This window comes from Xenopus laevis, chromosome 9_10S, assembly GCF_017654675.1.
Source record: "Xenopus laevis strain J_2021 chromosome 9_10S, Xenopus_laevis_v10.1, whole genome shotgun sequence".
In the NCBI taxonomy this organism is placed as follows: Eukaryota; Metazoa; Chordata; class Amphibia; order Anura; family Pipidae; genus Xenopus; species Xenopus laevis.
In genome coordinates this window covers 115,027,146-115,052,883 of record NC_054388.1, presented here as the reverse complement: position 1 = coordinate 115,052,883, position 25,738 = coordinate 115,027,146, and the positions used below count along the sequence as shown (strand labels likewise).

Genomic DNA, 25,738 nt, shown 5'->3' with positions numbered 1-25,738 from the left:
CATACAGAAGGAAAATAACAAGAATGACAAGAAGATCCTGGAACTCATGTCCAACATCATCCAGCTGCTGACTGGAGAGGTGGGTACAGCGGCCCCTTATTGTTTAGTAACAGTGGATGATAATCCCTTTCTCTGGCTGGGGGATGACTGGAACATTGTGTGTGACAGGCTGCCATAAGGACTCATCATGTTTCCATCTATTTTTTTGTCTTATAGGGGTGGGACTATAAAAAAGGAAACAAGGTTTTTTATGATGAAGAAATGGAGGATCCACAGCAGCTCCACCCACTGAGTGAGTATTGGTTGCTTTCTATAATATACAGAGCAGGGAAACTATACTATTTATTTTGTCTTTTCAGACAGACCTGAAAAAATGTCAATATGGCATCTCTCTGTACCCAGTTACAAGCACCCAGCTATTAAAAATACTTGTTGCGTTGGGTAAGCCCAGTGGAAGACGGGGTGGGAATACATTTAATTTGGATGTAACACCAAGTTCTGCCCAAACATACTAATTTGAAAATACTGACCCTTAGGCTAAGGCCACACGGGGAGATTCGCCGCCCAGGCGACAAATCGGCTATTCTTCGGGGAGACAATCTCCCTGATCTGCCTTCCCGCCGGCGAGAATGAGAAATCACCAGCGAAATGGCACTCGCTGCGATTCGTTTTCCTAGAGGATCCAGTGGGTTAGAGGAGGAGAAGGAAACCTTAGTGATTAAGTGGATACTGGAGCCTTTTCTACTGTCATGGGAAAACATGTTTTTTTCAAAATGAATCCGTTAATAGTGCTGCTCCAGCAGAATTCTGCACTGAAATCCATTTCTCAAAAGAGCAAACAGATTTTTTTATATTTAATTTTGAAATCTGACATGGGGCTAGACATATTGTCAATTTCCCAGCTGCCCCCAGTCATGTGACTTGTGCTCTGATAAACTTCAGTCACTCTTGTACTGCAAGTTGGACTGATATCTTCCCCCCCCCTCCCAGCAGCCTAACAACAGAACAATGGGAAGGTAACCAGATAGCAGCTCCCTAACACAAGATAACAGCTGCCTGGTAGATCTAAGAACAACACTCAATAGTAAAATCCAGGTCCCACTGAGACACATTCAGTTACATTGAGTAGGAGAAACAACAGGCTGCCAGAAAGCAGTTCCATCCTGAAGTGCTGTCTCTTTCTGAAATCACATGACCAGGCAAAATGACCTGAGATGCACCTACACACCAATATTATAAATTAAAAAAAAACAATTGCTGGTTCAGGAATGACATTTTCATGGTAGAGTGAATTTATTGCAGTGTAAACAGTGTCATTTAGGAATAAAACGTGAACCATAAAAATCATGACAGAATCCCTTTAACCTCTTAACAACTACAGTGGCAGCTATTTGTGTGGGTTTTACATGTAATTTAATTATCTTGATACTCAAACCCTGTGATTTCTTATTCCCTTTGCCAAACTGTGAATATGAAGATGAGAGAGAGATTCCAGCTGATCTGGGAGGAACATTATCTTATAATAATGAGCCAAGCAAGATTGGGGCTGAAAACTCATTTTTTTGTGCCACGGGAAATCCTTCAAACCCTGAGATTTCCAAAGAGGAACAGCCCCCACCAGCCAATGGGATTAAAGGGAAAGCAGCTTCATGTGAAGAGGCAAACCAATCAGATTGCAGCATTAATCCACTTACAGAACAGACACAGGAAACAGATACACCTACTCCTATCATGGGGTGCAACCCCTTAAAAACAAAGGATGATAAATATGATGAAAATGCTGGTACTTCCCTCCTACATGAATCTCGTATAACTAAACAGAAGCTTCAAAAAAGAGACATTGGTAGACACCAAAGAACCGTCACAAGAGAGAAACGCTTTTCTCGTCAAAGAAAACGTCATAATCATCTTAACGTTACTGCAAATAAGAAACCATTTTCATCCTCAGAACTTACTGTGCATCAACGATCCCACACAGGAGAGAAACCCTATTCTTGTTCTGAATGTGGGAAATGTTTTTCCTCTTCAACACATCTAAAGGTCCATCACAGAACCCACACGGGAGAGAAACCCTATTCTTGTTCTGAATGTGGGAAATGTTTTTCTACTTCAACACAACTAACGGTCCATCACAGAACCCACACGGGAGAGAAACCCTATTCTTGTTCTGAATGTGAGAAGTGTTTTTCGAAAATAAGTCACCTTAAACAACATCACAGAACTCACACAGGGGAGAAACCTTTCTCTTGTTCTCAATGTGGGAAATGTTTTACACGTAACTATAGTCTTAAAGTACATTTAAAAATTCACAAAGGAGGAACAGATTTTTCTAAATATCAGCACAGAACCCACACAGGGGAAAACACTTTTTCTTGCTCTGAATGTGGGAAATGTTTCTCAACTTATGGGATCCTTGCTCGTCATCAAAAGATTCACACTGGGGAGAAACCATTTCTTTGTTCTGAATGTGGGAAATGTTTTAGCAGATCATCATCTCTTACTATCCATCAACGAATCCACACGGGAGTGAAACCCTATCCTTGTTCTCAGTGTGAGAAAAGTTTTTCCTCTTCAACACAACTAAATGTCCATCGACGAAGTCACACGGGAGAGAAACCCTATTCTTGTTCTGAATGTCAGAAGTGCTTTTTGAAAATAAGTCAACTTAAAGAACATCATATAACCCACACAGGGGAGAAACCATTCTCTTGTTCTCAATGTGGGAAATGTTTTACACGTAACCATACTCTTAAAGTACATTTAGAAATTCACAGAGGAGGAGCAGGTTTTTCTAAAAAACACAGAACCTACAAAAGGGAAAAAACTTTTTCTTGCTCTGAATGTGGGAAATGTTTCTCAACTCATAGGAACATTGCTCGTCATCAAATGACTCACACAGGAGAGAAACCATTTCCTTGTTCTGAATGTGAGAAATGTTTTGCCACATCATCTGACCTTACTATCCATCAACGAACCCACACGGGAGTGAAACCCTATCCTTGTTCTCAATGTGAGAAAAGTTTTTCCTCTTCAACACAACTAAATGTCCATCGACGAACTCACACGGGAGAGAAACCCTATTCTTGTTCTGAATGTCAGAAGTGCTTTCCGAAATTAAGCCAACTTAAACAACATCACAGAACCCACACGGGAGAGAAACCTTTTTCTTGTGCTGAATGTGGGAAATGTTTTTCATATCAAGTAGACCTTAAATATCATCACAGAAACCACACAGGGGAGAAACCTTTCTCTTGTTCTCAATGTGGGAAATGCTTTACAAATAACCAAAGTCTTAAGGTACATTTCAAAACTCACAAAGGAGGAGCAGATTTTTGTGCCAACAGAAAGCTCACAAACCTGTAAATGTCTCCAGTGGAACAGCCCCCACCAGCCAATGGGATTAAAGAGGAAGTGGCTTCATGTGAAGTGGAAATCCAATCAGATTGCAGCATTAATCCATTTACAGAACAGATACAGGGAACACCTTCTCCTATCATGGGATGTAGCCCAGGATGATAAATATGATGAAAATACCTGTACGTCCCCCCTACATAAATCAGAGAGTCATTGCTAGACATCACAGAACTTAAACTTAACTTCAATATCATCACAGAAGCAGCACAGGAAAAAAAAAATTCTTGTTCTGAATGTGGGAATTTCTTTTTACCAGATCATCAGAACTTACTGTCCATCACAAAACCCACCACACAGGAGAGAAACCTTTCTCTTGATCTGAATGTGGGAAATGTTTTGTCCTAAAATGCACTTTCAACTGCACAAAGGAGGCAAATCATACGTTTGTGCTCAATGTGTGAAGTGTATGTTGGTTTGTGTTACTAAGCATTTCAGTATGAGGAGAATAGTGAATGGGTGCAAGTACAGTATTCCCTTTGCAGAAAGAACTGGGTGAGATTTCTAATGAATATGGTGAATACAATGAGCTTGATCCATTGGCACATTGCTTTATTAGTATAGGGGATACCCAGTTCAAGCTATTGCTATCTATATGGGACTGGGTTCAATGGTTTAAGATGATCTGTCAGCCGTATTTTTCATAAATGTTCCAGACAACGTCCCTTTCAGTTGGTTTAATAAATGGCAAGAACAAATTATTTGTCTGGAAACTCTCACAGCCAAGATGCTCATATAAAAAGTAACATCCCCAATAGAAGTAGGAGGCCTAGACATGTGCAGTTATTGTATCACTTCTCAGCTCTTATATACACATTCATGGTTTCATTATTCTACAGAGGACCCTTTGGTAGACAGGGACCCACAAACATGTCATGACATGTATTTACACCTAGTTAAAGACACCTAGCTATCATTAAGGTCTTTAGACTTTATCATTATTATGGAATTTATGTAATACTGACACATTTTATGTATTGCAATGTAAGGGCCCTATAACACATTCGGATCAATCACCTCCATGCTGTGCTGGGAAATGCACTGTGCAGGCAGGGTAGGCAATGGAAATCACAGGGCCCCATACAATAAAATGATCTCCACACAGTACCAAAGGCCACACAGACATGAGTGCTGACTTGTGGCCGAGGAATTATTAAGCTTGTCAGCACATCAAGGGAAACTCGTTAAAGGAAAACTATACCCCCAAAATGATCACTTAAGCAACAGTTCATATCATATTAAGTGACATATTAAAGAATCTTACCAAACTGGAATATATATTTACATAAATATTGCCCTTTTACATCTCTTGCCTTGAGCCACCATTTCGTGATGGTCTGTGTGCTGCCTCAGAGATCACCTGACCAGAAATACTGCAGCACTAACTGTAACAGGAAGAGATCACCTGACCAGAAATACTGCAGCTCTAGCTGTAACAGGAGGAAGTGTGGAAGCAAAAGACACAACTCTATCTGTTAATTGGCTCATGTGACCTAACATGTATGGTTTGTTGGTATGTTTGTGAGTACAGTGAATCCTACGATCCCAGGGGGCGGCCCTTATTTTTTAAAATGGCAATTTTCTATTTATGATTACCCAATGGCACATAGTACAAAAAAAGTATATTATTATGAAAATGGTTTATTTACATGAAGCAGGGTTTTACATATGAGCTGTTTTATGCAATATCTTTTTATAGAGACCAACATTGTTTGGGGGGTATAGTTTTCCTTTAAGCTAGTATCTACTCTAACTTAACTGCCCTCTGCTCTTAAAAATTGTTTTATTTTAATCCTAAAGAAATCTTCTATTTGAACTGTATTTGAGCATCACCCATTCATGTATTCGAGTGGATAGGGAAGGCCTTAACCTTGTATAAAACCATAAAATCACATCATATGAGGCTTATCCAGGTGTGCTGTGTATCCATTATATGTCACTGTAGCAGGAGGTGAGAATTATTAATGAAGCCATTTCTTTTATTTGATGGTTGGGACAGTAATAAGCAGGATGCAGTATATGATCTACTGTGTGATGATGTTCCATCACGTCATTGTAAATACAGTGTTTTGTAATAAAAAACAGTTATAAAAGGAGAGAAACAACTTTGTGCACCATAAACTTTACACTTTGCTACTAAAGACTCTGAGGCCTTCTCTGGAGCAGAACAACATATACAACTACATACATGTTCTTTTGTTACTTGTATTCCTTTTAAAAGAGGAGATAGTGTGAAAAAACAGCAAGAATGTGCCAGTGCATTATAGTTTCACGTATAGAAGAAATTGGCTGAAATAAAAGTAGCTTGTGGCCGACTTGTGGCCGAGGAATTATTAAGCTTGTCAGCACATCAAGGGAAACTCGTTAAAGGAAAACTATACCCCCAAAATGATCACTTAAGCAACAGTTCATATCATATTAAGTGACATATTAAAGAATCTTACCAAACTGGAATATATATTTACATAAATATTGCCCTTTTACATCTCTTGCCTTGAGCCACCATTTCGTGATGGTCTGTGTGCTGCCTCAGAGATCACCTGACCAGAAATACTGCAGCTCTAACTGTAACAGGAAGAGATCACCTGACCAGAAATACTACAGCTCTAACTGTAACAGGAAGAGATCACCTGACCAGAAATACCGCAGCTCTAACTGTAACAGGAAGAGATCACCTGACCAGAAATACTGCAGCTCTAACTGTAACAGGAAGAGATCACCTGACCAGAAATACTACAGCTCTAATTGTAACAGGAAGAGATCACCTGACCAGAAATACTGCAGCTCTAACTGTAACGGGAAGAGATCACCTGACCAGAAATACTACAGCTCTAACTGTAACAGGAAGAGATCATCTGACCAGAAATACGGAAATACCAGAAATACTGCAGCACTAACTGTAACAGGAAGAGATCACCTGACCAGAAATACTGCAGCTCTAGCTGTAACAGGAGGAAGTGTGGAAGCAAAAGACACAACTCTATCTGTTAATTGGCTCATGTGACCTAACATGTATGGTTTGTTGGTATGTTTGTGAGTACAGTGAATCCTACGATCCCAGGGGGCGGCCCTTATTTTTTAAAATGGCAATTTTCTATTTATGATTACCCAATGGCACATAGTACAAAAAAAGTATATTATTATGAAAATGGTTTATTTACATGAAGCAGGGTTTTACATATGAGCTTTTTTATGCAATATCTTTTTATAGAGACCAACATTGTTTGGGGGGTATAGTTTTCCTTTAAGCTAGTATCTACTCTAACTTAACTGCCCTCTGCTCTTAAAAATTGTTTTATTTTAATCCTAAAGAAATCTTCTATTTGAACTGTATTTGAGCATCACCCATTCATGTATTCGAGTGGATAGGGAAGGCCTTAACCTTGTATAAAACCATAAAATCACATCATATGAGGCTTATCCAGGTGTGCTGTGTATCCATTATATGTCACTGTAGCAGGAGGTGAGAATTATTAATGAAGCCATTTCTTTTATTTGATGGTTGGGACAGTAATAAGCAGGATGCAGTATATGATCTACTGTGTGATGATGTTCCATCACGTCATTGTAAATACAGTGTTTTGTAATAAAAAACAGTTATAAAAGGAGAGAAACAACTTTGTGCACCATAAACTTTACACTTTGCTACTAAAGACTCTGAGGCCTTCTCTGGAGCAGAACAACATATACAACTACATACATGTTCTTTTGTTACTTGTATTCCTTTTAAAAGAGGAGATAGTGTGAAAAAACAGCAAGAATGTGCCAGTGCATTATAGTTTCACGTATAGAAGAAATTGGCTGAAATAAAAGTAGCTTTTTGTGCTGATTTATTGCAAATGTCTGCAAAAATCCTAATAGTCCAACCCATCTGTTCCAATTTAGTAATAAAAATATCATAAAAATCACGACAGAATCACTTTAAACTCCAAGAACATAGCTCCTACATTCTGTCTTAAAAAGACTCTAAGCGCCAAGAGCACAGGAGCTCTGTAATCTATTGAAAGTGCAGAGAGGCGCTCCTGGCTGCTCGACTCCCTAGGCAACGAGCCAAGGTTTTTTTTTACTTGCTCCGTCACTGTCCCTTCAGACCCAACCTTGTGTGATCCATTGACACCACTCACTTACTGCTGATGATCTCTGCGATCCTGGAACCTCCAGCTCTTCTTCATGCATTTGCACAGTACATATATAACTAAAGGTAGTTTTTTTTAAAAAGAATTCTGGCTTTTTTTGTTTTTCACACACTTAAACACATTTACACAGTCACACACACATTTAGAGCTGTACACACATGCATACACAAACACACACTTATAGGTTCTTTTTTACTTTTTTTAGTTCTTCATTTTATCAGTTTCCCTCTCGTTATTCCCCTAAAAAGTATTGATTTCCCAGCGTGACTATTGGATGCATTCTGACTGCTAACCATGCTGTCGGATCAGTTATTTTGTTTTTATTGATTTGCCTAATTGTATTTAATTATTGCGGTTTTATGCTTGCATTGTTGTACCTTGCGCTATTTTTTTTTGGGGTCCGCACATGCCAGCTGCTTTGGTGTATCCATGTATATTGGGCATCAAACTGTTCAGTAGACCCTTGGCATCAATATTTAGGGTGTTTTACAATTGTATGTAAGAAATTGGGTGAGATGAATGTGGCCAATTGCAATATATTTGAGCAATTTTCAGAAATATCATAAAAAATGCTGCCTTTTGAGTAGCTTTGGACTATGGTAGTTGGGAGTAGAATGACATAATTACCTATTTTGGATTTGTGAGCATGTGTACTTTATAGAAATATATGGTTTTGGGGGATCTTTGGACTGTTAGGCAGTCTTGTGGCACATAATATGCAGTCGGGGGCTTTTGTTCACAGAAGGCGAATCGGCAGCTGAGAAAATTCATATGCACTATTATTTGGGGTCCGCACATGCCAGCTGCTTTGCTATATCTATACATATTGGGCATCAAACTGTTCAGTAGACTCTTGGCGTCAATATTAAGGGTGTTTTACAATTGTATGGAAGAAATTGGGCGAAATAAATGTGGCCAGTTGCAATATTTTTAGGCAATTTTCAGAAATGTCATAAAAACTGCGGCCTTTAGCGTAGCTTTGCAGTATGATAGCTTGGAATAGAATGAAAACATTTTTAACTACCAATCATTAAAAGTTACATTTTAAATCTCACTCACATGGTGGGTTTCTCTAACATAGATTGTGGGGTGGTGTAAATTTATGGGTCATTCTCTCCTTTTTGTGTTTTAGATTTGCAGTATGGTAGCTTGGAGTAGAAAGAAATAATTAACTCTTTTGGATTCATTAGAATGTGTATTTTTCAAAAATATATGGTTGTTAGGGGTCACCATAACGTTTTTTAGCTTTTATCCCAAATAAATCTGGCAGTGTTTATACATTAGTGTAAATGTAAACCATCAAATAAGTGTGTACAAGGTAGATTTTGGGATCTTTACATGCCATGTACTTGAATAAACATATGTACATTGGGCATCAGACTGTTCAGCAGACCCCAGGCTTTCATATTTGGGGTGTTTTATCTTGGTACCTAATAGTATGTGGGACATAAGATGCTGCAGGGTAGAAGTTTTGAGGTGATTTTCGGAAATGTCACCTAAATCCCCAGTTTTAGGAAAGGTTTGTGGCTTGGTGCTTTGGAGTAGAAAGACATGCATACCCAATTCGGATTCGGGGGAATGTGTACTTTCTGGAAATATATGGTTTTCTGCGGTGAACATACTTTTTCCTACCTTTGCCCCACAAATGATGTAAATATGTTGATTTTGCAGTACCGGAAATGACAGACCATATGAGGGGTCTTCATTTTGGGGCCCCTGTATGCCACATGCTTGGGTACACCTATACATATTGGGCATCAAACTGTTCAGAGGACCCTAGGCTTTCATATTAGGGGTGATTTATCTTGATACCTAATAGTATTTTTCAGTGATATCCTTCAGCAATGTCATGTGCAGCACAGTATATCATCTCATGTTGACTTTCCACCACCATATTTCTGTACTCTGCTTTTCCAAAATGGCCGGCGCATGTGTAAAATGTCCCCACCCTGCGATGGCTTCTTTTCTGAATGTAGCGCTGTTACTGCATTATAATGTGCATGTGCAATGTTCCAGTTTGTCTGCAACGCTCATGGTCTTGGTCTGTGGGAGAGAAGGATGCATTATGGGAACTGATCTACTACTACTGCGCCATGTGTGAAATGCGATTGAAGCGCTGCAAGGAGAGCTGGTCACATGAAGGTGAATGTGCTTCTAGACAGAGAACAGGCTAATCAGACCTCACACAATCATTAATAGGGTTGCCAGCAGTATATTAGTGAAATGATTAATATATAACCTTGAGTTCAAATACATAAGGCAGACTGGTGTGTCTCAACAGACAAAATGGCCCCAGCATGCCAATCTCTTTCCCAAGTATTGTTTTCTAAATAGCAGAAACTCTTTCCATGTTTATCAAAGCTGAGAATACACATGAACCCCATTATACCTACAGTAGCTGAGCAGTTGTTGCCTCGGCCATTTTGTCTGTTCAATACACCTGAGGAAGAGAAGGGATCCCTTGAAAGCTCATGCTGGTTTTTCTGCTGCAATAAATGGATTGAAAAGCATTGGCCATAGGTTTTTGGCCATAAATGGATTGAAAAGCATTGGCCATAGGCATTGGCCAAAGCATTGCCTTGTACCAAAGCACAGCCATACAGTAATTACCCACAATGCTTTGGTACAAGGCACAGCCATACAGTAATTACCCACAATGCTTTGGTACAAGGCAGAGCCATACAGTAATTACCCACAATGCTTTGATACAAGGCAGAGCCATACAGTAATTACCCACAATGCTTTGGTACAGGACACAGCCATAGAGAAATTACCCATAATTCTTTGGAACAAGGCACAGCCATACAGTAATTACCCACAATGCTTTGGTACAAAGCAGAGAAATACAGTAATTACCCACAATGCTTTGGTACAAGGCACAGCCATACAGTAATTACCCACAATGCTTTGGTACAAGGCAGAGCCATACAGTAATTTCCCACAATGCTTTGGCACAGGGCTAGGGTTGCCACCTTTGCTGATGGCTAAACCCGAACAAGGGGGCCAGGCCAGATAGCATTGGGGGATTGGGCAGTGATGTAGTAACAGTCATGATGACATCAGAGGTGGCCAACTGGCTGCATTTCTATCCAGCTTTAGCGCACGGGCAGATTTGGGTAGATTTAGTCGCCTGGCAACTAATCGCCTTTTCTGTGGGGCGTCAATCTCCCAGAACTGCCTTCCGCCTGCTATAATGAGAAAACGCCATCGACAATTCACTTGCGGCGCTTCGATTTCCAAAATCGCCCGAAGTTGCCTCGCTTGGAAACTGCAGACGACTTTGGAAATGGAAACGGTGCAAGTGAATTGTCGCTGGCGTTTTCTCATTATAGCAGGCGGGACGCAGTTCTGGGAGATTGTCGCCCCACAGAAGAGATAAAGTGTTGATGCCCAGTTCAAAACCCCACAGGTGGCAACTCTAGGGGGGGAATTCACAAAAGTGTCAGTAAAATAAATAACCCAGAAGTGGCGGTTGACAAATTTGTAAAATGTCGTACAAACGGCAAATTCACAAAGGCAGATGTTACCGTCTCTGAATGTCTCGTAAGTCTGTCAATTTTCTAAAATGTCCTATATCTTTTCATCGTACAAACGACATTTATCAAGACTTTTTAAAAGACAATTTGACTGACATTTTCATTTTGGAGAGCCTAAAGTGTCGGTAAAATTGACGGTAAAAAAAATGAGTTTACGAGTAATTCATAAAAATGGCGGGAAAAGTGGCGCCGAAAAAACCACGCCCACTTTTAAAGACACTAATTCAAAAGTGTCGCACAAGTCGGAAAATTGGCGGAGAAATGCTCTGTGAATTTGTCGGCTGTTGCTACGACACTTTCTACGACATTTTAAAGACATTTTTTCGTTCCCGACACTTTTGTGAATTCCCCCCATTGTGTTCTCCTTCCATACAAACTCCCTGGATGGGATTTGATTTCAGAAGCAGCAGCCGTGAGAGTCATGTAAATGTGCCTGAGGAATTGTTCCATGTTCCAGTCACACAGTCACACATGAGAGGAACTGCCTCTAAACCTGGGTTTTACATCAGGAAACCATATAAACGTATATATTGAGGATAAACATGAGCACCCTGACATATACACAATTGATTCACTTTCCTTTATTCTCTTGTTTTACACTAAATATATCTGTACATGTTCATTCCTATCAATGTCTCCTCGTATTTACTGGGCTCTCACACCCACAGCAGTTTTGCATTTTATCAGCCAAAATGTCTCAGTCATAATGACTGACACTTCATCAACTGTATATCGTTTGCGATTTCCTCATAGACTTTGCTGAGGCTGCCAGACCCCTGATGTTCATATGTCCCCTCTGCTGTTGTCCTTCAGTATCAGAGGAGCATTGATATGAGGAGCTCACACAAGTATTTCATCTCCACACAAATGACTGAAGTCTCATTGGCTGAAGCTGAGAAATATCTCCGGGGGATTCCTCACACCAACCAATCACAGCTTTGCTTTCCTACTGGTTGCTATGGGCAACATTACACGTGGTGTGGAGCCCCGCCCCCGACTCTCTGCGCTGCAACGAATTACACAGAGAAAACTATTTGAGTTCTTATGTGATGTTTGTATCCCTCTAGAATTAGCAAAAAGCAGGGGTTTTATTTCTATTTTTACTTTTATAGAAATACCATGACTTTTCCCTCTGTTCCTAACTCTCTTAGTCCCGCCCTCTTTCCAATCATTCCTCTCAGTATCTCTTAGTCCCGCCTTTTCTCCAATCATTCCTCTCAGTATCTCTTAGTCCCGCCTTTTCTCCAATCATTCCTCTCAGTATCTCTTAGTCCCGCCTTTTCTCCAATCATTCCTCTCAGTATCTCTTAGTCCCGCCTTTTCTCCAATCATTCCTCTCAGTATCTCTAAATCCCGCCTTTCTCCAATCATTCTTAGTCCCGCCTTTTCTCCAATCATTCCTCTCAGTATCTCTTAGTCCCGCCTTTTCTCCAATCATTCCTCTCAGTATCTCTTAGTCCCCCCTTTTCTCCAATCATTCCTCTCAGTATCTCTTTGTCCCGCCCACATTCCTCTCTCGGCCAATCGGCTGGTGTGTCCCGCCCCTGGCTCCAGTCTAAGCCAATGAGTCGGATTGCTCCCGGTACAGGAAGCAGAGCAGCGTGAGGAGGAAAGAGGTGAGTGAGGGAGCGGCAGCAGTGAGGCAGCATCAGTAAGTGTCCGGCGGTAGGAGGGATCATGTGACAGTGGGAAGCAAGGACACCCTACAGCCTGAGAGCAGCCACTGAGGAACTCATTGTTTTGCCATAAGGAGCTTCAGGGCAGAGCACAGCCAGGCACATCCACTTCCCCCCAACAACCCTCTGTCCTTTCCCTTTTCCACCAGACAGCAGTAATGTAATTTCCCCTTTACTTTCCCACCATCCCAATCATGTGCAGGTCACGTGAGAATGTGTCGTGTCATTGTCCCACAGGAAGTGATCATCCCAGTGACTGACAGGCTGAACTGACAGTAGCAGGGAAATGCCCTCCCACAAGCCCCTCCCACTCACCTGCCTGTGTCTGTTCCCAGCCTGCACATAACTGCCACATCTATACCCTATAATGATATGTTTTATCTGCTCCACATAATACTGTAAGTGATCTAATGCTTTACATGCAACTCCCTGCGTCTACTATTAAATTCTACCAGAGTCCGTGCACACGAGTCTGTACTATAAGCCAATTCCAGAGTAACAGATTCCACTTTATTTTCTCCCGGCACTGGATCCTGTTCTGCTTCTGCACAATGATATATGATCAGATGCAGGGAGTTGCAAGGAACAGTATATGATAAGGTGCAGGGAGTTGCAAGGAACAGTATATGATAAGGTGCAGGGAGTTGCAAGGAACAGTATATGATAAGGTGCAGGGAGTTGCAAGGAACAGTATATGATAAGGTGCAGGGAGTTGCAAGGAACAGTATATGATAAGGTGCATGGAGTTGCAAGGAACAGTATATGATAAGGTGCAGGGAGTTGCAAGGAACAGTATATGATAAGGTGCAGGGAGTTGCAAGGAACAGTATATGATAAGGTGCATGGAGTTGCAAGGAACAGTATATGATAAGGTGCAGGGAGTTGCAAGGAACAGTATATGATAAGGTGCATGGAGTTGCAAGGAACAGTATATGATAAGGTGCAGGGAGTTGCAAGGAACAGTATATGATAAGGTGCATGGAGTTGCAAGGAACAGTATATGATAAGGTGCAGGGAGTTGCAAGGAACAGTGTATGATAAGGTGCAGGGAGTTGCAAGGAACAGTATATGATAAGGTGCAGGGAGTTGCAAGGAACAGTATATGATAAGGTGCATGGAGTTGCAAGGAACAGTATATGATAAGGTGCAGGGAGTTGCAAGGAACAGTGTATGATAAGGTGCAGGGAGTTGCAAGGAACAGTATATGATAAGGTGCAGGGAGTTGCAAGGAACAGTATATGATAAGGTGCAGGGAAAACAAAGGAAAAGCTGGTGTTTTTGGAGATTTATGATCAGGTGCAGCGGTTTGCTGGGAATAAAGTCACAGCTGTTATTCTGGAAATTGATAACATTCAATAATAGATGTACACAAGAAAACCTAAAACTATTGATTATTCTTTGTATACAAACTAATGAGCAGAAAATAATTATGGAATTTATAATAAAATAAACATGTTTCCCAGAAAAGCCCTCCCTCACTCGACTACTTATAACTCCAAACCGGAAGCTTGTGAAAGAAAGAGGCAGACAGAGCACAGTTTAGAAGCTGATACAGAGACATAATTGGACAAAAATGTATTCAAATAAAAATGTTTCCTTATGTTTTACATTGTTTAAGTTGATTTAGGGCATTGTGAAAATACATGCAATATGTCTCAATTAAGGTGGTTGTAGGCATTTGGGCCCGTGTAATTCTATTGGGAGATATTAGAACATGTTGAGATTAAAGGTGGCCATAGATGCAAAGATCCGCTCGTTTGGCAATGTTGCCAAACGAGCGGATCATTCCCCGATATGCCATTAACAGGCATGGCTATATCGGGGGTAATCTGATCGTTCGGCCGTATGGCTGAACGATCAGATTACGATGTGGCATGAGCTCTGGCGGGATCGGTCGAGTCAAAATCAAACCTGACCGATCAACCAAACGACCGATCTCCGCCGGGCGAAAGATGTCGGCACATGCCACACATGATCCGATCTGTGTTTCTATGGCCACCTTAACAAAGGTCCAGGGCCAGATGGTATTCATCCCAGGGTAATTAGCAAGCTTAGCTCTGTGATTGCCAAAGCTCTTTACTTGATTTTTCAGGATTCATTGAGATCTGGCATAGTGCCGAGAGACTGGCGAATTGCTAATGTGGTGCCTCTATTCAAAAAAGGATCCCGTTCTCAGCCTCAAAACTATAGGCCAGTTAGTCTGACGTCAGTGGTAGGAAAGCTTTTCGAAGGGTTAATAAAGGATAAGATACTGGACTTCATAGCAAATCATAATACTATGAGTGTGTGCCAGCATGGTTTTATGTGTAATAGATCTTGCCAGACTAACTTTATTTCTTATTATGAGAAGGTGAGCAGGGACCTTGACTCTGGGATGGCAGTGGATGTGATTTACTTAGACTTTGCTAAAGCATTTGATACAGTGCCACACAAAAGGTTACTGGTTAAATGAAGGAATGTTGGCCTGGAACATAGTATTTGTACCTGGATAGAGAACTGGCTAAAAGATAGACTACAAAGAGTGGTGGTAAATGGAACATTTTCTAATTGGACCAGTGTTGTTAGTGGAGTACCGCAGGGCTCTGTACTAGGTCCCTTGCTTTTCAACTTGTTTATTAATGACCTGGAGGTGGCCATTGAAAGTACTGTTTCTATTTGTGCAGATGAGACTAAATTGTGCAGAACTATAGGTTCCATGCAGGATGCTGCCACTTTGCACAGTGATTTGTCTAAACTGGAAAACTGGGCAGCAAACTGGAAAATGAGGTTTAATGTTGATAAATGCAAGGTTATGCACTTTGGCAAAAATAATATAAATGCAAGTTCTACACTAAATGGCAGTGTGTTGGGAGTTTCCTTAAATGAGAAGGATCTTGGGGTCTTTGTAGATAACAAGTTGTCTAATTCTGGGCAGTGTCATTCTGTGGCTACTAAAGCAAATAAAGTTCTTGTATAAAAAAGGGCATTAACTCAAGGGATGAAACATAATTGTGTCTCTTTATAGGTCCCTGGTGAGGCCTCATCTGGAGTATGGGGGCAGTTTTGGACTCCAGTCCTTAAGAGGGATATAAATGAGCTGGAGAGAGTGCAGAGACTAAGTGCAACTAAACTGGTTAGAGGGAGGGAAGAGTTAAATTATGAGGGGAGACTGACAAGGTTGGGGTTGTTTTCTCTGGGGGAAAAAAGGCGCTTGTGAGGGGACATGATTAGACTTTACAAGTACATTAGAGGACATTATAGACAAATAGCAGGGGACCTTTTTACCCATAAAGAGAATCACGTACCAGAGGCCTCCCCTTCAGAATAGAGGAAAAGAAGTTTCATTTAAAGGAACAGAGTAGGGGGTTCATCACAGTGAGGACAGTGAGGTTGGGGAATGCACTGCCGGGTGATGATTCAGTTAATGACTATAAGAGGGACTTGGATGATTTCTTGGACAGACATAATACAAAGGCTATTGTGATACTAAACTCTATAGTTAGTATAGATATGGGTATATATCATTTATGTGACAGTAGGGAGGGGTGTGTGTATGGGGCTGGGTTTTCATTTGGAGGGGTTGGACTTGATGGACTTTGTCTTTTTTCAACTCAATTTAACTATTTAACTATATTGCTGGGAATAATCCTGTATAGAAATGTGTAAGTGCTTAATTCCAGGGTCACTTCCAGGTCAGTCCCTCCCACGAGGAGCCAATGGGAATGTGGGAGGAAGCGAGTGACACAGGGATGAAGGGGAAGAAGAAGAAGAAGGATAAAAATGAGGAGGAGGAGGAGCGGGGGAAGAAGGAGAGAATGGTGAATCTGACACTGGAGATGATCTATCTGCTGACTGGAGAGGTGAGGGGCACTGTGACTGGCACACTGACAAGAGACTGTCTGTCTGTACAAAGGGGGTCTCTCTGCAGCTCAAACACCATTCTCTCTTCCTTTCAATATTTAGCACTACATCCCTAGGAAGAAGTCAGATGATGGGGGGGCCCTGCATGCCCCTGGCTCCGTCATACAGAAGGAAAATAACAAGAATGACAAGAAGATCCTGGAACTCATGTCCAACATCATCCAGCTGCTGACTGGAGAGGTGGGTACAGCGGCCCCTTATTGTTTAGTAACAGTGGATGATAATCCCTTTCTCTGGCTGGGGGATGACTGGAACATTGTGTGTGACAGGTTGCCATAAGGACTCATCATGTTTCCATCTATTTTTCCCCTTTTAGGAATGGGACTATAAAAAAGAAAAGAATGGTATTTGCAGGATGAAGGAGGATCTGCAGCAGCTCTGCCCAGTGGGTGAGTAATGGGTGCTTTTTCTCATATGCACGGCATAAAATGTATACAGAATATTTTGTCTTTTCAGAAAGACCTGGAAGCATGACCATTTTTGCATCTATTCATACCCAGTTAATCACCCATGGCACAAGCACCCAGCAATCATACCGATCTGTAAGAGTTTCGTGCATGTTGTTTTGGGAAATGCCCTACATGGCTTTAAACAAATCTAAATGAAGTGATCGCTCCCTCCCAAAAAAAAAGCCAGACTTTTTTACATAGTAAGTTAAATTGAAAAATGACACATCCATCAAGTTCTAACTTTTAAGTCTGTATATAACCTTACTAACTGCCAGATGATACAGAGGAAGTAAAAAAAAAATTTAAAGTCCCTCCAATTGGCCTCAGAGGGGAAAAAAAATCCTTCCTGACTCCAAAATGGGACCAGTCCCTGGATCAACTTGTACTATGAGCTCTCTCCCATATCCCTGTATTCCCTCACTTGCTAAACACCATCCAACCCCTTCTTATACCTATCTAATGTATCAGCCTGTACCCCTGATTCACTTCCCAGCTCTCCCTGTAACACCCCTTTCCCTCCTCTAATCTCATTGGCTCCCTCCTGTCTGCTGGGAGGAGCTACTGGTGAATAATGCATCCGACCCTTCCTTGTACCTATCTAATGTATCAGCCTGTACCACTGATTCACTTCCCAGCTCTCCCTGTAACACCCCTTTCCCTCCTCTAATCTCATTGGCTCCCTCCTGTCTGCTGGGAGGAGCTACTGGTGAATAAAGCATCCGACCCTTCCTTGTACCTATCTAATATATCAGCCTGTACCCCTGATTCACTTCCCAGCTCTCCCTGTAACACCCCTTTCCCTCCTCTAATCTCATTGGCTCCCTCCTGTCTGCTGGGAGGAGCTACTGGTGAATAAAGCATCCGACCCTTCCTTGTACCTATCTAATGTATCAGCCTGTACCCCTGATTCACTTCCCAGCTCTCCCTGTAACACCCCTTTCCCTCCTCTAATCTCATTGGCTCCCTCCTGTCTGCTGGGAGGAGCTACTGGTGAATAAAGCATCCGACCCTTCCTTGTACCTATCTAATGTATCAGCCTGTACCACTGATTCAGGGAGACAATTCCACATCTTTGCTGCTGGCTGAGATCGTAATCCCCTTTGAAATATTGGAATGACATTAGCTTTTCTCCAATCCATAGGTACCATACAATAGTCTTAAGGTGGCCATAGATGCAGAGATCTGCTCGAGCGGATCTCTCCCCGATATGCCCACATTGAAGTGGGTGATATCGGGCTGATCCGATCGTGGGCCCTAGGGCCCAACAATGGGATCAGAACAGAGGCCAAATGGGAGGTTGGATTGCGGGACCGCATCAACAAAAAGATGCAGCCACGATCCGACGGGATTTTCTAACCTGCCCGATCGGCATCTACCCGACTTTCGGCCAGATACCGATCGGGAAAGCCCGTCGGGGGGCTGTACACACGGTCGATAAGCTTTTATTGGCCCGTGTATGGGGGTCTTAAGAAAATCAGAAATAGGGACTGGTATAACACTGAACTAAGCTCTCTTATAACCCAGAGGTGTATGCCATCTGGCCCTAGTGTCTTGTTCACTTTGATTTCTATTAAAGCTTTATGCATCATATCCTGAGTCAGCCACAGACTAGATTGAGCTGAGCCATCAGTGCAGCTATGAAGTAAGCCTGGGAACTCGCACTCCTCTATTGTATACACTGAAGAAAAGAACTGATTTAGCACATTTGCCATTTCTGTATCTGTTACAACCATACTGGTACTGTTATTTAATGGTGCAACACTCTCAACCTACATCTTTTTAATATACCTAATATACTTTTTGAGGTTAGTCTTAGCCTAGCTAAGATGTCCTCCTCATTTCAAAATTTTGCCTTTCGGGATTGCTGTTTTACAACGTTTATTATAGTGTTTTATATTTATTAAATGTGGCTTCTGTCCCAACAGACTTGTAGTTTTTAAATGTCTTTCTCTTCTTTCCCATTAATTTCTTTACTTCTATATTAAGCCTCATAAGGTGGATCTTGGTGCTGCTAGATTAACTTCTTAAAGAAAGTAACCATTTAAGGAACCGTAACAATTTAAAGGAGATATATAGGATTAACTAAAAAAAAAAAAACAGTTTAGTAGGAAATTATGAATAATACATTTTTGTCTGTTTCACATTGTGCTAAAAATGAATACTACGTTTAAAGCCCCTTTATCAGAGCTCCCTGTAGATGTTGACGGGTCCCTGTCTGTGTTTCAAATGAGGGGTGGGCGTGTCTTAACGGTCCCTGCTAGAAGCACAGTAGATGGGGACAGTAGAGATTTTGCAGAAATTTACAATAAATTAACCAGAAACACACTTTTTTTAGCACGTTCCTTCTATATCTAAAAGAGTTTAATGCGCTGGCACATTCTTGTTTTTTTATATAAAATATCACCCTTAAGAGATCTTTTGAAAGTATAAAGGTTCAGAGAAAGTGGGACAGACCGAGGGGAGAGCATTCCAGAGGAAGGGTGTGTGTGAGGAGGTAATGAGAGAAGAGTTGAGGAGCAGGTCAGTAGAGGAGAGTAGTAAGCGGTTGGGTGATGTCTAGAGAGGAGTTTAGAGATTTAAGGTGAGTTATGATGTCAGACGTTAATTCAAATTTTATTCTGAAAGGTAGTGGAAGCCATTGCAGGGATTGGCAGAGTGGCATGGAGGAGGAGCATATACACCTGGAGGCAGTGTTCATTATGGACTGGAGAGGTGACAGTCTCTGGCAGGAAAGGCCAATTAAAAGAGAGTTACAGTAGTCTAGAGTTGATCTGATGAGAGAGTGAATAAGAATTTTGGCAGCATCTTGGGTGATATATTATCATATTTGCCATATGCTCATTAGGTGACGGTGACTGGATATGAGAAGCGAAGGGCAGACAGAATCTAGGATAACTCTGAGGCACCGTGACTGGGGTGATAGTGAAATTTTTAACTAAGATAGATACTTCTAGGATGTTAGTTGGGGAGGTTTAATTTAAGGTAATGTTGTGACATCCAAGTAGAGATAGCGAACAGGCAGGAGGAGACCCGAGTTAAGAGCTCTGGGTTAAGGTCAGGAGAGGAGAGATGGATCTGAGTATCGTTGGCATAGAGGTGGTAGTGGAAACCATACGAGTATAGAGAAAAAATAATAAGGGGCCCAGGAGAGAGCCTTGAGGGACCCTAACATAAATAGGTAGGGGAGTAGATGCTATTCCATGGTAGGAGACACTTGAGGAATGATTAGTGAGGTAAGAAGAGAACAGGACAGGGTCTTCTCACAAAGGCCAATTGAATGGAGGGACTGGAGAATGAGAGGACGATCCACTGTGTCAAATGCAGCTGAGAGATCAAGCAGTATTAGTATTGAGAAGTGCTTGTTGGCTTTTGCTGTTTAAAGGTCATTTGTTGGGTTAGGACAGTTTCAGTGGGGGTCGTTGCCTAAAACCAGATTGTAGGGGGTCCAGCAGGTTATCAGAAAGGAATAGTGTTAGTCGGTTGTAGACTAGGCGCTCAAGAAGTTTAGAGATGAAAGGTAGCAGAGAGATAGGTTGAGGTTGTCAACATTGGAGGGATCAAGAGAGGGTTTTTTTTCAGAATGGGGGTGACAAGAGCATGTTTTAGTTGAGAAGGAAATATTCCATTTGAGAGCTAGAGATTAAATAGATGAGTTAAGGCTTTGATTAGACAGAGATTGATATTGTGGAGAGGTTTGGAAGCAATAGGATCATGTGGGCAGGTAGTAAGGTGAGAAGAAGCTGAAAGTTTTGAGATTCCTCATCAGTCACAGGAGGAGCACAGTCTACAGTGGAAAAGGCATGCTGAGAATGGAACCCATGCTTACAGGGTGAAGGGAGCATGCACATCTTTGTTTAACCAAATACATCAGGGGCTTTGATGACAAGTTTGTTGTTAATAGGAAGGAATACCCCTGCTACTAATAACCTCCAATTATGGGAAACCTTTAAAGTAGCTCTCTAAACGCACAGGTATCTTGTGATTAAAAGTGTAGCACTGTGACTGGAAATCCCAACAGGCACAATTGCCATTGTTACCACATCCAATGATAACCCAGATGAGATATGAAACCTGCATAATTCTCTCTGACCAATAGCAAATCTGTGCAGGCTTCCAGTGTCTTTGCCAGATTCCCACCAGATTATTTATAGTTCTAATTTAAATTTGCCAAAAGAGTAAATGGGCGATTCAGCCTGAGTGTGAATCGGCAATAGCCAGGCCCGGCCACAAAAGTTCTGGCCTAGGGCGGCACATTTTAAAGGGCAGCACATTTTAAAGGGCAGCATGCTGTTCAGCCGTATTTTAGGGTTGCACAGCACGGTCATAAAGGTCTAGGCACACAAGAGATTTGCTGTGTGTCCCCTGCCATATTAGATCAGGGTTGGGGTGTTGGTGGGGTGCCAGCAGGAGAGGCCACTGGGAGTGGTGGGAAGAAATCTGACCCTGGCAATAGCCTCCTTTCCCAACTTCAAGGCATCTGAGATCTGTAAAAACCATGTAGACCAGGAGTGCCCATACTTTACTAATGTGAGGTCTACTTTTAGTGAAATTGTCCCATTATGATCTTCATCCATAAAAGCATTGTTAGCATTCTTTTCTATGTAAAGTATTAGTTAAATATTGATTTATGAGCAATTGTGTATTGCTACAAACAACTATTTCCTATGTAACCTTAACATAATAAATATCTGAATGAAATGAAAGAAACAGCAGGGTGATTTAGACCGTGTCTTGAGATCTACTGATTACCAACTAAGGTTCTACTGGTTTATCACAATCTACCTTTTGGGCACCCCTGATGGAGACTACCTGACACCTATGGTCTTTTAATTATAGAATACAACAAAGTCTTGGAGATCTCTGCCACCCTCCTTAACCAAGGCCTTAATTATTCTGATACCCAAACCCTGTGCTGGACCATAAATAAAAGTCTCTCTTATTCTTTTTGCCAGACGGTGAATATGAAGATAAGAGAGATGATACAGCTGATCTGGGAGGAACATTATGTTATAATAATGAGCCAAGCAAGATTGGGGCTGAAGGAGCAGGTTTTTGTGCCAAAGGAAATCTCACAAACCCTGATATTTTTCCAGCAGAAGAGCCCCCACCAGCCAATGGGATTAAAGAGAAAGTAGCTTCACATGAAGAGAGAAACCAATCAGATTGCAGCATTAACCCACTTACAGAACAGATAAAAGGAATAGATACACCTACTCTTATCATGGGATACAGCCTGAATAACAGCTTGGTATGTGATATAAAAGAGGAGGTGACTTTGTGTGAAGAGGGAAACCAATCAGATTGCAGCATTAATCCTCTTACAGAACAGACACAGGGAACAGATACACCTACTCCTATCATGGGGTGCAGCCTCTCAAAAACACAGGATAATAAAGATGATGAAAATGCTGGTACATCCCCACCTGAATCTCCGGTAATAAAACCGATTCTTCAGAAAAGAAACAACGATAGACATCAAAGCACCAACACAAGAGAAGAAATTTCTCACCACCCAAATCTTCATAATCATCTTGGGGTTCGTGCAGCTAAGAAACTGTTTCCTTGTTATGACTGTGGAAAATGTTTTGCCAAACCATCAGACCTTACTGCCCACGAAACAATCCACACAGGGGCGAAATCTTTTTCTTGTTCTCAATGTGGGAAATGTTTTATGACTCAAACTAACCTGAAATCTCACGAGAAAACCCACACAGGGAAAAAAAAGTTATCTTGTCCTGAATGTGGGAAAGGTTTTGCCTCTTCATCACAACTTAAAATACATCTGATGAGCCACACGGGAGAGAAACCATTTTCTTGTTCTGAATGTGGGAAATGTTTTGCAAGTTCATCAAAACTTTCTATCCATCAAACAACCCACACAGAGATGAAACCTTTCTCTTGTGATGAATGTGGAAAATGCTTTAAAAGCGACTCGACTCTTAGGACACACTACAGAACTCACACGGGGGAGAAACTATTTTCCTGCTCTGAATGTGGGAAATGTTTTTCTAATGCATCAGACTTTACTGTCCACAAAAGAACCCACACAGGAGAGAAACCCTTTTCTTGTTCTGAATGCGGCAAATGCTTTACCAGATCATCACAACGTACTGCCCATCACAGAATCCACACGGGAGAGAAACCATTCTCTTGTTCTGAATGTGATAAATGCTTTACCAGATCATCAGAGCTTATTGTCCATCGACGAACCCACACTGGAGAGAAACCTTTCTCTTGTTCTGAATGTGGAAAATGTTTTTCCAGATCAACGCAACTTACTGTCCACCAGAGAACCCACACAGGAGAGAAACCATTTTCTTGTAAGAAATGTGGCAAATGTTTTTCTACTAGTTACCAAGTTACTAAGCATGATCGAATCCACACGGGGGAAAAACCTTATTCTTGTTCTGAATGTGAGAAATGCTTTGCAACTCATTCTCTCCTTGCTAGTCATCGAAGGACTCACACGGGGGTGAAACCATTTTCCTGTTCTGAATGCGGGAAATATTTTTCAAAACAATCTTGCCTTAAGGAACATCTCAGAACCCACACAGGAGAGAAACCTTTTCCATGTTCTGCATGTGGGGAATGTTTTGCCTCTTCATCAGTTCTAAATATCCATTATCGACGAGCCCACACGGGAGAGAAACCTTTTCCTTGTTCTGAATGTGGGAAATGTTTTGCAACTTCACCAGAACTTACTTTTCATGGACGAACCCACACGGGAGAGAAACCTTTTTCTTGTTCTCAATGTGGGAAATGTTTTTGCAGATCCTCAGGACTTACTGCCCACCGACGAACCCACACGGGAGAGAAACCTTTTTCTTGTTCTCAATGTGGGAAATGTTTTTGCAGATCCACAGACCTTACTGCCCACCGACGAACCCACACGGGAGAGAAACCCTATTCTTGTTCTGAATGCGGGAAATGTTTTTTCAGATCGTCAGAACTTACTGTTCATCGACGAACCCACACAGGAGAGAAACCTTTTTCTTGTTCTGAATGTGGGAAATGCTTTGCCAGATCATCACAACTTAGTGTCCATCGCAGAACTCACACAGGAGAGAGACCATTCTCTTGTTCTGAATGTGGCAAATGTTTTGCACGTAAGGCAACGCTTAAAGTACATTTAAAACTGCACAAAGGATGAAAATCATAAGCTTGTTCTCAATGTGAGAAATATATTCAGGAATTTGTTTTGGCATTGATTATGTGTTGATATGCATTTCAATATAGGAAGAAGTTATTAGTGAATGGGTGTAAGTCTATAATAGCAGCACTTTAAGTACCATGTGTATTTCCTTTGCAGTGGACAGAATGCTCAAAGTACCTTGGGGGTGAGGTTTCTAATGAATATGGAAAATACCCCGAGCTGGACAGGGGGTGTATGAAAAAAGTTACCTCTTTCTATTTAATTTGTTTAAGATGACCAGGCATTTTTGAAGTAAATGCTCCAGACAATGTCCCTGTCCGTTGGATTAAATAATTGTCTGGACAGACTCTCCTCTAAGACTTTCATGTGAAACCTTAATTGCCCCAGTTGAAGATGGAGGCCTAGAAATGTGCCGTGATTGTATTTCCTCCTAACGTATATACTTGAATAGTTTCATTACTCACAGGCAGAGATATGTTGGCTGGAGCATGCCTTTACACTTTCAGGTACCTAGCTATCATGCAGATATCATGCAGATTATTTCAATAAAGTTTTTTTTATTTGTAAGAGATTAAGTGTACAGACCATTATTTCCACCATTAGTCCACATATACATATAGCTCATTATATAATAATATTTGAAGTAGCTTGATAAAGTGTACACTTGGTACAAATGTCTGCAATTCAGAGTCACCAACGGACATTAGTAACTAGAGTCACTACTGTTACAACTTTTAGAATCTGAAGATGCCACCGTTTAATATTCTTCTAGACTAGTGTTTGACTGGGTTTAATGGGATCCATTTTTTTTGCATCTCCTACTTAAGGTCCTTTTTAGCAGCCATCATAATGTCTTCAAACAGGTGGAACTGTGTCTTAAGCAGTCCCATGGGTTTCTCACTTAATAGTGAGAATTCTAGGGTGTTCCCTTATGGAAACTTCAAATACTGAGTTAATCATTAAATATTCTAATCTAGAACCTTTGAGCATCTAAACACGTATACCAAATACGTAGCCTACTTCCCCACTGCCTTCAAAGAATCTTGGATCAGATAAATCTACCAACTTTTCTATACAGACTAGAACCAAGTACCACCAAAGGAGTACTTTATAATTTGTTTCTACTAAGGAGAATCTCCTTAGTAGAATCTTCTTGTTCAAAGGTGCAGTAGAAATCTTTTTGGCAAACTACATATAGCCTAATTCTTTGAGGGAGGTAGTTTAAAAAAAAAAAAACTTAGAGGAAAGGATACAGCCTTTTGGTATTGGTAGAACGAAGGCACCGACATTCAAAGGACACTGAGACTGAAGAAAGTGAAGTATTTGTTGTAATTCGAAAATGACAACATTTGGCGGTATGGAATATTTTTGTTTATTAGGGGGAAAGAGGTCTGTCTGAAGAACTGCGATGGAGCATATACTGTATGTTGTGCTCAATCCTAAAGTGAAATGAAGATGCCTGGAGACCTGGCGGGAT

The 25,738-nt window shown here is 41.3% G+C and overlaps 3 protein-coding genes across 6 annotated transcripts in view; 2 read left to right on the top strand and 1 right to left on the bottom strand.

Moving 5' to 3' along the window:
* The window catches only part of XB5772961.L (Gastrula zinc finger protein XlCGF53.1 L homeolog), a 579,535-nt gene that overhangs the window by 19,921 nt on the left and 533,876 nt on the right, over positions 1-25,738 (top strand). Inside the window, exons 1-2 of one of the 4 annotated variants that reach the window (XM_041579013.1) lie at positions 12,631-12,699; positions 16,419-16,430. The exons of 2 other annotated variants lie outside the window; for them this stretch is intronic. The gene's annotated coding sequence lies outside the window, so the exon portion shown is untranslated. Of the gene's footprint in view, positions 1-12,630; positions 12,700-16,418; positions 16,431-16,979; positions 17,049-25,738 lie in introns of those variants that run through there. One more of the 4 variants, XM_041579020.1, reaches the window with a different exon arrangement.
* The window catches only part of LOC108704280 (oocyte zinc finger protein XlCOF7.1-like), a 137,184-nt gene that overhangs the window by 34,210 nt on the left and 77,236 nt on the right, over positions 1-25,738 (bottom strand). The window lies entirely within an intron of this gene.
* Positions 31-24,830, top strand: LOC108704241 (oocyte zinc finger protein XlCOF7.1-like). Its single transcript, XM_018240713.2, has 6 exons — positions 31-79; positions 217-292; positions 1,463-3,360; positions 16,792-16,839; positions 16,976-17,048; positions 22,061-24,830. The coding sequence occupies exons 1-6, from the start codon at positions 47-49 to the stop codon at positions 24,256-24,258; spliced, it is 4,326 nt and encodes a 1,441-aa protein (XP_018096202.2). The 5' UTR covers positions 31-46; the 3' UTR covers positions 24,259-24,830.

Excerpts from the sequence above, each read along its gene's own strand:
- LOC108704241 (XM_018240713.2), top strand. The coding sequence starts at position 47 with ATGTCCAACATCATCCAGCTGCTGACTGGAGAG. Across the intron at positions 3,361-16,791 it reads ACAGAAAGCTCACAAACCTG|AAGATCCTGGAACTCATGTC; the intron begins TAAATGTCTCCA and ends AAGAATGACAAG. Across the intron at positions 17,049-22,060 it reads GCAGCAGCTCTGCCCAGTGG|ACGGTGAATATGAAGATAAG; the intron begins GTGAGTAATGGG and ends TCTTTTTGCCAG.